This window comes from Branchiostoma floridae, chromosome 13, assembly GCF_000003815.2.
Source record: "Branchiostoma floridae strain S238N-H82 chromosome 13, Bfl_VNyyK, whole genome shotgun sequence".
NCBI classification, from domain to species: Eukaryota; Metazoa; Chordata; class Leptocardii; order Amphioxiformes; family Branchiostomatidae; genus Branchiostoma; species Branchiostoma floridae.
Window position 1 is genome coordinate 1,152,709 of NC_049991.1, and position 10,715 is coordinate 1,163,423.

Below are 10,715 nucleotides of genomic sequence, written 5' to 3' on the forward strand. Positions count from 1 at the left end.
AGTGTGTGCCTGCCCCCCAGCAGTGTTTGAGACTTTGAAGGAAAATGACTCATGAAAGGGTTGAAAGATGGTCATGATTTTTCCAAGTTTGTAGATATGTACATAGTTTGATAGAAAAGCAGATAAGTTTTACATTAAGCTTTGAAAGTTTTCACCTCCATAACAACAATGGTGGGTTGAGAACTAGTTGGGAGTTAGTCAGTAGTGGTCAGGCATGGTGGGAGTCAAATTTTCTATAAATCACACCCTGCTGACTAACTCTTAACTACCACAGTCAAGTTGTGTGTGGATGGTGTTCTGCACCCAGGAAAGGTGTGTTTACCTGTGTGTGGATGGTGTTCAGCACCCAAGACAGGTGTGTTTACCTGTGTGTGGATGGTGTTCCGCACCCAAGACAGGTGTGTTTACCTGTGTGCGGATGTTATTCTGCACCAAGGAAAGGTGTGTTTACCTGTGTGTGGATGGTGTTCAGCACCAAGGAAAGGTGTGTTTACCTGTTTGTGGATGGTGTTCAGCACCAAGGACAGGTGTGTCTACCTGTGTGTGGATGGTGTTCAGCACCCAAGACAGGTGTGTTTACCTGTGTGTGGATGGTGTTCAGCACCCAAGACAGGTGTGTTTACCTGTGTGTGGATGGTGTTCCGCACCCAAGACAGGTGTGTTTACCTGTGTGTGGATGGTGTTCCGCACCCAAGACAGGTGTGTTTACCTGTGTGCGGATGTTATTCTGCACCAAGGAAAGGTGTGTTTACCTGTGTGTGGATGGTGTTCAGCACCAAGGAAAGGTGTGTTTACCTGTTTGTGGATGGTGTTCAGCACCAAGGACAGGTGTGTCTACCTGTGTGTGGATGGTGTTCAGCACCAGGGACAGGTGTATTTGCCTATGTGTGGATGGTGTTCCGCACCCAAGACAGGTGTGTTTATCTGTGTGTGGATGGTGTTCAGCACCAGGGACAGGTGTGTTTGCCTATGTGTGGATGGCGTTCCGCACCCAAGACAGGTGTGTTTACCTGTGTGTGGATGGTGTTCAGCACCCAGGACAAGTGTGTTTACCTGTGTGTGGATGGTGTTCGTGGATGGTGTTAAGCCAGGCTTTTAGCTAGGATTTCATCATAGGGTGTCCAAATTTCTTACTGTTCGGCGAGCACTGCAGGTGTGAGTATTGCGGGGGTCTGGGGACATCCTCACCAAAAGTTTGAAGTTTATAACTCTCTGAAACACCATTTCCCACATTTTAAGGTGCAAATTTGTGGGAATGAAGCAAATTTACTGTCAGACAGGCCACATGTGACCTGTAGCATCCCTGGTCAATAAGAATTTCATTCTTGTCAGAGGGTGTGCTCCCAGACTAAGGGCATACAATTTGAGTTATTTTATTTTATTACTACAGGGACAGGCGTGTTCACCTGTGTGTGGAAGGTGTTCAGCACCAAGGACAGGTGTGCTTACCTGTTTGTGGATGGTGTTCAGCACCAAGGACAGGTGTGTTTACCTGTTTGTGGATGGTGTTCAGCACCAAGGACAGGTGTGTTTACCTAGTTGTGGATGGTGTTCAGCACCAAGGACAGGTGTGTTTACCTAGTTGTGGATGGTGTTCAGCACCAGGGACAGGTGTGTTTACCTGTGTGGATTGTGTTTGGGGACAGGTGTTTTTTCCCGTGCAGATAGTGCTTAGGGACAGGTGTGTGTGTGGATGGTGGGGTACTGACAACAATGAAGTGTAAGGAAACTACTGACACCACAGGGGACACAGACACTACTGGGGAAATGGACACTACTGGGGAAATGGACACTACTGGGGGTACGGGCACTACTGGGGGTATGGACACTACTGGGGGTACGGACACTACTGGGGGTATGGACACTACTGGGGGTAAACTACTGTCGGTACAGACACTACAGGGAACATGTACACCACAGGGGACACAGACACTACTGGGGAAATGGACACTACTGGGGGTGCGGACACTATTGGGGGTGCAGACACTACTGGGGGTGCGGACACTACTGGGGGTGCAGACACTACTGGGGGTATGGAAACTTCTGTCGGTACAGACACTACAGGGAACATGTACACGACAGGGGACAAAAACACTACTGGGTAGATGGACACTACTGGGGGTACGTACCGCCAATAAACAACATGCATCTTTGCCAGGCACTGCACTGTTCTGCCCCTTTATAAGCAAACATTGTACATGTATGGAATGATGTATTTCAAAGAACAGAACAAACTTTAAAATGAAAGGATTTGCTTGTGACAATAGGTTGTAACTTGAGTGTGTCCTGGTGGTACCTTTGCTTTCTTGTGCGGATCCTTCACAGTTAGAGCTGACACCAGCCTCTCCTTGGCCCTATCATCTGACACACACATGTACCCCAGGCACACGGCAGCGTCAAAGCCTGTAGCTTCACTCGGGTTCTTGGGAGAACACAGGGTGTGCAGGGCTTTGTGAAGACTTCTGAAGGTTTTTGAACTCTGAAACGATAATTCAAGTATCTAAGCATTTGCAACCATGACCAATGTTTTTCATCAGATGTAAAATGATAGCACAACTATCATCATTAGCTGTCAGTACCACTCATCACAGCACAGGGGTATGGCAGTAAACTGGGATGTTTGCAGATGTGCAGTACAAAATTCAGCAGTTGTATGTACAATGTATGTAATACTATGTATGTTGGTGCATAGGCCAGGACTGGCCCCTCGCGTAGGGTAATACCGCCCCTTACGAGGTGATCTACCAAATTATACCAGTACAAGACGGTGATGCGCCACATCTCCCGTCCGGGTGAATGTTCCAACACGTCACTCACCATACGGCTGATACAAGACATAGGTTTGCCAGGCCTCTATCCGGGTGATTTGTAGTGAAACTCCAGTCAGACAGAATGATTTGATCCATCGCACACCGCACCATTGCACGTGTGGGGGTTCTTTAACGTGCCTGGGGTATGGCTCTCCCCAGACACGGGACCTCCATTTAACGTCCTATCCGAGGGACGGCCCTAGCCGAAGCTAGGTACTCATTTTCACCAGAGTAAAGTTTTATCATGGGAAATGGAAATAGTCAAATGTCTGTATTTTACTATTAGGTACTGTTACCATCATTATTGTTTGAACTAACCCAGTTGACACAAACACATCATTGATACTAAGCTACCCCACCTTGTCGATGAACTGGATGTTTTTGGCGGAAGCCAGGGTGCGGAGCAGGTCTGTTCTGGTGTTTTCATCTCCCTCCTTTATGTGCTGGACAACCAGGTCTATGACTGGCTCATCCCATAGCCCTGTTGTTGGGGAGAACATACTGAAATCATACCTGGCTTCAAACGGTTTACACATGAACATGCACTACTAATAGTATATGCTACTGGTACCTCGTATAACAGGGATAGAACCAATGGTCCTTATGGCATGTTCACTTTTCTCTTTTCCATTTGCTTTGCTTTTTTACTGTAGGATACATGTTTTTAGGATCATTACTGTATTGTACATGCATGTATCCAGCAACATATTCCAGTTGATAACTTAACAGTCATTTAATCGAATATACCTTGCAGAAATTTTCTTTGTAATGAGTAAAAGTATGAGTTATGAGGTAAAAGATACCATCATGTACTATATATATCATCTTCTTACCTAAAGTAAGCAGGGACTTGGCTGCTTCATACTTCACTTTAGAGTTTTCATCATTTGCCACCTGAAAGAAAGTGTACAGTAAGTTACATCTTGGCAAAGAGGAATCCAATGATAGATGAAATGACAAAAAAACACCACAACTACATGAGTAAATATAAAAAATTAATCATGACGATCCGTCAACCCTTCTTGAGTAATCCACTCTCCAAAACTGGAAGAAAATCATCTTCTGCATTAAAAAAAGCTGGTAGGGGGCCCAACCTACATGTACCCCACTTATTCTCTGTTCTTATTCTCTGTTTCTCTCTACCATACTAAAAAAATCATGACCATAGCATATCTACACGCGAGATATCAAAACCAGACATTTTGCTGTAGAATTCCATTAGAGGGCCCATGATAGAACTTGACCTAAAGTTTGTTTATCCAGCCCCCAATCACCTATTAAATATTGTACAGATCTATAAACTGAGCTTGTGGAGTTATGTTGACAAACACAGACAAACAACACCACAAACACAACCTTCCTGGCAAAGGTAATAAAGCAGAAAAGAGTTGGTTAATGTAAACTAAGGTAGACATTGACCCACCATGTCTCTAAGTGCTGCCAGCACATTCTCCTGGTCCAACCCCAGTACTCCTAAACCCTGCAAACATATAAACCTTTTCTTTACATAATGTGACTAAACATAACCACTCATTAATGGTATGGATGGTAGAATTTTGGCACCAAAATAGCAAATATTCCGAAGCTTAACATCTCCATTCAGATTGACATTTGCAACTAATTTTCAACATATCAACATGTTATACGATGCAATTTATAAAGCAGCAATGGAGATATATTATACCAAAATAAACTCTGTAGACTTTTTACATTGACGGTTTAACAAAAATGATGTTTTAAACATTAAACATCTGTACCTTTGCTGCTTGTCTGCGATCCTCAGGCCTAGTGGATGTCATGGCATCATTGACAAGAGCCTGCACAAGAAACAAAGTTAATTTTCCACCAACTGGTAATACAACTTTTACCACTTTTTAAAATTGTTTAAATTGGCTAAGAAAAATATGGATTGCATACACTGTAAATCCTAAAATGTTTGCAGTGGTTGTATTTCTGGGCTTTTTTGCGATGACTTATACACTACAAAATCACTTTTACATGTACCAGTAATATGTATTTCCACTGTACCACATGTACTATTGTTTCAAACTTAGAAATCACTTTTCCCCTCCTACTTTAAAACCAAGTCCACGCAAAAGTAAACAAAACAAAACTGTTTTTACAAGAGGGTCTGCATGGATGCTCGTTAATGTTAGGTGAGCTAGTGTTTAGGGGATGATTTCATTGCATTTGATTGTTCCATTGTCTTCATGGGTCAGTTCAACAGAACTAGGCTAAGTTACAAAGAATTTCACAACAATTTCAACTGTACCTGTATCCTATCTGCCTTCATGGAGTCCAGCGACGCTGCAGCAGACCTGCCACTGGACACAGGAAGGGCGTCTGTTTGACCTGTCAATCATAACAGCTGTGTTACTGTTATAGCTTCCACAAGCACATAGTGACCATGGTTCTACTGTTGTCATGGGTACTGATCTGCCTTGGTTCTAATGTCATGGATACTGATCTGCCAAGGTTCAGATCTGCCATGGTTCTAATGTCATGGATTCTGATCTACCATGGTTCTACTGCTATGTATTCTCATCTGCCATGGTTCTACTGTTGTCATGGATACTCATCTGCCATGGTTCTAATGTCATGGATACTGAGCTACCAAGGTTCTGATCTACCATGGTTCTAATGTCATGGATTCTGATCTACCATGGTTCTAATGTCATGGATACTGATCTGCCATGGTTCTAATGTCATGGATATTGATCTGTCATGGTTCTAATGTTGTCATGGATAATGCTTTGAATGTCATGGATAATTGGCCTATGGTGGATTTACTATTTTCATGGATACTTGCCTAACATTGTCAATAAAAGCAAACAGTGACTTAACCAACACAACATGTTTATACATCATGCATGTACACAGCAATCCACACACGGGTACCTAATTTCAAGGCATCTGTGTAGCCTTTGGGGAGGAGGTCTGTGGGTGAGGAAAGAACACCATGTGAACATTACAACTACTGTACAACACCACATGAACATTACAACAGTACCACTGTACAACACCATGTGAACATGACAACTACAGCACCATGTGAACATTACAGCTACAACAAAATGTAAACATTACAACTACAACACCATGTGAACATTACAACTACAACACCATGTGAACATTACAGCTACAACAAAATGTAAACATTACAACTACAACACCATGTGAACATTACAACTACAACACCATGTGAACATTGTTAGCAACACAACTATGGCACCATGTGAAAAGAACAACACCACAAACATTCAACACTTGTGTAGGGTTGTAGCCAGGCCCTCAATAGATAACAGACTTTGAGGACTTTGGCAACAATTTCCACTTAGTAGTTCTTGTCTGCAGCAATAGAGTTTGTACTAAGACGTACATGTACGCCATGATTTAGGAACAAGAAAGAAAAGCTCAGGAAACAATATACAGTTGTAACTGTTTTCAACTTTAAAAAGTTGAAAACAGTTACAACTTCATGACCAAAAATGAAACGTTAGCTGCAGCATCTTCCAGACTTAGGGTTTATGAAAATTCCTTACTGACAACCACTGAATTTCTCTGAGATGTGTTTATCTTATATGCACTGATTTGACTATATGGATTACATGCTCTAGACACCAGTAAATTCATGCGAGTGTGAGGAGAGAAAATAAAAGGTATCAGTCCCTTGAATGTTAAATTTAGATCAAATCTTTGTCTGCAAATTTACCAAAATTGCGCATGGCAACATCAATCATTTTTGGTAGATTTGACGATGTCTGGGTCAGTCGAATTTGAGACAATAAGACTAGAAAGGCAACATTTTTGAAAAAAATGCAGGATGTGGGCGAAGGGAAAACAAAGCAAAAATTGCAAGAAAAGAAGCAACAAGAAAGGCAACATTTTCGCGAAAATGCAGCAAAAAGAAAAAAAAATTAAAAAACATTATCTGTCCACGGATTCGATCCCGGAGCGTTGATTTACCACGCGTGAATAATACCACTGAGCCAGTGCTACAACATGTTACAAGCGCACGTTTTAACAGGTATACAAATGTATTGCGTTGCTTGAACAAGTCCGTTCACCGTTGAATTTGCAAAATTTCAAGGTCCAATTTTCTGAAGATAACGTTTTTGTGTGAAAATTTATCAATCTCGTTCATTCCATGGCGGGCAACTTCTTCCTTGAGCGCCTGTTTGGTCGTCTCAGCTGCTATAGTATTGTCAAACTGCATGCCGAATGCAATTTTGTGTCCTGTGCGTTGATTGGTTCAGCTCTGCGCACACCCGAGACAGTCTGCGACTTTGTTCCAATCAAAAAGCTGGAAACGCGGAGTATATGTTGACAGCTTCCATTTTTTCTGAGTTCTTATTGGCTTTTATCAAAGTCGATGCCGATTGTGTTCTGTGCGTTGATAGGTTCACCTCTGACGTAAAACCGAGAAAGTGCGACTGTAAGCCAATCAAAAAGCTTGAAACGTGGAGTACATGTTTACAGCTTCCATTTTTTCTGATTTCCGGTTGGAATATGCAAATATCTGAGGAAAAACTAAATGTTGGGCTTCGCCCACATAACAATGTTACTTGGTGAGAAAGATCAGTGGGTACTGAAATCATGTGAAGCTTATTGCTCAGTCAATTGATCAGCATTTTCTCTATATTGGCCACCTATCTATAGTGGCCACATTTCTCCAGCCCCTTGCGTGGCCACTATAGACAGGTTTGCCTGTATATTGTATCAATCTGTCTTAAGTTTAGTTTTTCTTTTTGGATTCTCAGATGACCCCCTTAACAGAGGTGGATGGAGAGCAGTTATCAGACCCAAACGACTTCTCGCAACATCTAACCCTTGCAAGACAGGGAACAACAGACGTTGAACCAGATAGTGAGTGTGTGAGACATTATAGACAGGTCCAACTACACTGCACATGTGTGGATTCAGGGGGAGGTAATATGCCACTACACATGTCATAAGTGCATATCATGATCATTAGAAAAGTCCCTTCTTCTGAAGACACCACAAGGCCATCCGTATACAAACTGATTTTCCATTTTCTCTCTGCAAGCTTACCCATGTTCATGACAGCCCGTGCCAGCGTCATGGGGGCCCTCAATGCTACCCTTTTCCTGCAGAGAAAATGAATAATAGTCATTAGGTTGGTACATTACACTACCAGGGTAATGAAATGACTACATATGCATGCCACTGGCTGCTATCCATTAGAAGGGGTCTTCTGAACTTTCAGGGCTTGAAATACCACCTGCATATGCAGGTTATTGCAGGTAAAATTGGAGCTGTGCAGGTATTTCTTGTCTACCTGCACCTAACCTGCACTGGTTCTTGTATTGGGTTTATAAACACAATCATGTACTGTGCTGTAGGTTTTTACAACCTGCATTGACTGTTACCACCTATGAAGTATCGAAGAAATAATGGCAATGGTTTCTGAACAGATTTTAGTATGATCCATACTTCCCAAATATTTAGTGGTGCAGGTAAAACTTGTCTGGTGCAGGTAATTTCCAATGTTACCTGCACCTGTGCAGGTATGCAGAAAAAAGTATTTCAAGCCCTGACTTTTGACTTTGCAATAATGCTATATTCACATTCGATACAGCACTGTAATGGAAACTCTTGCAGCTTTAGGGTCTGCCAGTCAATAAACATCTATATTGTAGTACTAGCAACTGGGCAAAGGTGCTACAAACTGACAGAACAGTTGATTTCGGCACTGCTGGTGTGATCACTGATCCAGTCGTATCTACTCTCTGAATAAGAAGCACTACTTAATGGTTATGTATTCTGTATGTTCAATGCAGTGGTTTCAAGTTTGTGATGAACATATTAACTCAAAAACTGAACACTTTGCAAACCACTGCAAACATTTACTGTATTCTATCAGAGACAGAATAAGCGGCATTTCATACTTGGCTTTCTGTGTGACACCCATAATCTCGCTCATGGACTGTGCCGATCCTCTGGGGCGCTTCCTGCGAGGTTTGTACAGCACGAGCTGCGTCTCCTTCCTCATGCTGCCCTGGTTCACGATACGCGGCTGTTCCTCCGCTGCCTGGGGCTCAGTTTCGTTCCAGATGTCCGCCTTGCGTGGAAACTCCACACTGCGGTCCTGAGAGTTTAAATTTGATTGTCTTTAATTTGTCTTGATCTCTCTAAAGTCTGCCAAATCCCTGCATGGTATAATGTACAACACTAACTTGGCTACCCCCACACATAGTAAACTTAAAATCAAATGTCTTTAAAGTATTATGAGGTGTTATTATTTTGTTTGAACCTTAGTTTATTCATGAAAACTCAAATCTGCCTGCAGGCTGCTTTTCATTGAGGTCATGAGGGAAGAGGCTAGCGTCAGACAACGTATATAACAGAGATAAGTTCCAATGAGTCTTATAAGCCTATATACACAATTTTACATACATGGTACAAAATACATAGCGAGAGAAATGATTTGATTCCATTCATTTTGGTCCTTTCTGTTACTTTAAGAGTCTCTTGAAGGAAGCCAGAGTTGGGGCTGTGCATATGTCTGGTGGTAGACTGTTCCATATTATTGAGTTTTGGATTACAAGTCTAACATTTCTATTCAGCCTTTGGGCAACAATCTTTTACTTGTGCAATGAAAAAAAAAAGTTACACAAGAGGCACATGTTACTCACAGTTCTTGTGATGGGTTTTTTCTTGGGTGGCGGCACAGGTTTGGGATAGTAGGTGATGCGTCCTGATTGGCTGGTGCCCAGGCGCTGTGTGTCGACAGGCGGGAACGTCACCGACTCCGCACTGGGGGGCGGGGCCAGACCTGTCACCCTGGAGATGGACGGCTGCAAATAGACAAAATATCAAATTTTATATGTGTCTATTAATAAACAATCAGGAAAAGATTGATGTGATAAAATATAATAAAAATAACTGATCACTCCTGTTAGGCTGAGTTGATTTGATTATATGGAAGACATCTGCACATGCATTAATTTTCATCTGTTTCCGAAAAGCAAGAAGTTTTCAATTGTGACAAAAAATCTAGCTACAAAATTAGAAAAACTCGTACATGTCATAGTCCCAATGAAGCTTGGTGTTGGTTAGGTTAAGTTTAGTTTTTCCATAACGTCATACTCGTATATATCATACATTGCAAAAACATTTTGGACATCGTTTTCTTATGTCATTGAATGCCAAAGTCAATTCAAAGGTCAAAGAAGATGATGTGAAAGAACAACTCAATATACCATACTCTGTATGTTTAGTCAATTGTTCAACCTTCCTGATCAGATTTCATAATGACGGCACATAAGTTTTGAGGATGCTATCCACACAGTCCCATCAACATGGCCTTATGTCATAATAACACAGTATTCAAGTCAAACATTTCTGCCAGTCAATTCTGAACAAGGCTGGAACATACCATCCTCATCTTGCCAGGGGGGCTGCCTGGTGTAGTAAGTGTTGTAGCAGCCTGACTTCCAAGAGCTGTACATGCACACACAAAGTGAATAATAAACAAGTTGTATTACTAACTAAATGGCCACATTTTTGTAAAAATGCAGAATGTTTTCCCTCTAGCTTTCTTTCAAGCTACTGGAATACTACCATTAGGCTCGATAGCAAGCATAGACAACTTTCTGCATGAAATTTTGAAACCAAACACAGCTTTTCAAACGTAGCATGTTATAGATACGTGTAAGGGATGTCGCTGTAGCTCAACTGGTAGTAGTCTCACAGTTGAGCTCCTGGTTCCAATTTTAAAATGCATAAATGTGTTGCTGGACAATATCACATATTGTATACGGTATGGCCCTGTTTCATCTCCAGTATTTTCTGTCTTGCACCATTTATCCCACATAAGACACATTATCATATAGCCGGGCGCCGCGGACCAATCAAAAGGCCCCATTCTACGTTGGGTTATGA

At 42.0% G+C, this 10,715-nt stretch overlaps 1 protein-coding gene across 2 annotated transcripts in view; it reads right to left on the reverse strand.

Moving 5' to 3' along the window:
• LOC118428709 overlaps positions 1 to 10,715 on the reverse strand; it is a 37,214-nt gene that overhangs the window by 17,555 nt on the left and 8,944 nt on the right. Inside the window, exons 9-19 of one of the 2 annotated variants that reach the window (XM_035838850.1) lie at positions 10,210 to 10,274; positions 9,467 to 9,628; positions 8,720 to 8,919; positions 7,863 to 7,918; positions 5,709 to 5,747; positions 5,083 to 5,162; positions 4,568 to 4,627; positions 4,234 to 4,290; positions 3,644 to 3,704; positions 3,170 to 3,291; positions 2,297 to 2,479 (exon numbers count right to left, since the gene is read on the reverse strand). In XM_035838850.1, the coding sequence (XP_035694743.1) occupies positions 2,297 to 2,479; positions 3,170 to 3,291; positions 3,644 to 3,704; positions 4,234 to 4,290; positions 4,568 to 4,627; positions 5,083 to 5,162; positions 5,709 to 5,747; positions 7,863 to 7,918; positions 8,720 to 8,919; positions 9,467 to 9,628; positions 10,210 to 10,274 (1,085 nt within the window). The remainder of the gene's footprint in view (positions 1 to 2,296; positions 2,480 to 3,169; positions 3,292 to 3,643; positions 3,705 to 4,233; positions 4,291 to 4,567; positions 4,628 to 5,082; positions 5,163 to 5,708; positions 5,748 to 7,862; positions 7,919 to 8,719; positions 8,920 to 9,466; positions 9,629 to 10,209; positions 10,275 to 10,715) is intronic. The other variant, XM_035838852.1, reaches the window with a different exon arrangement.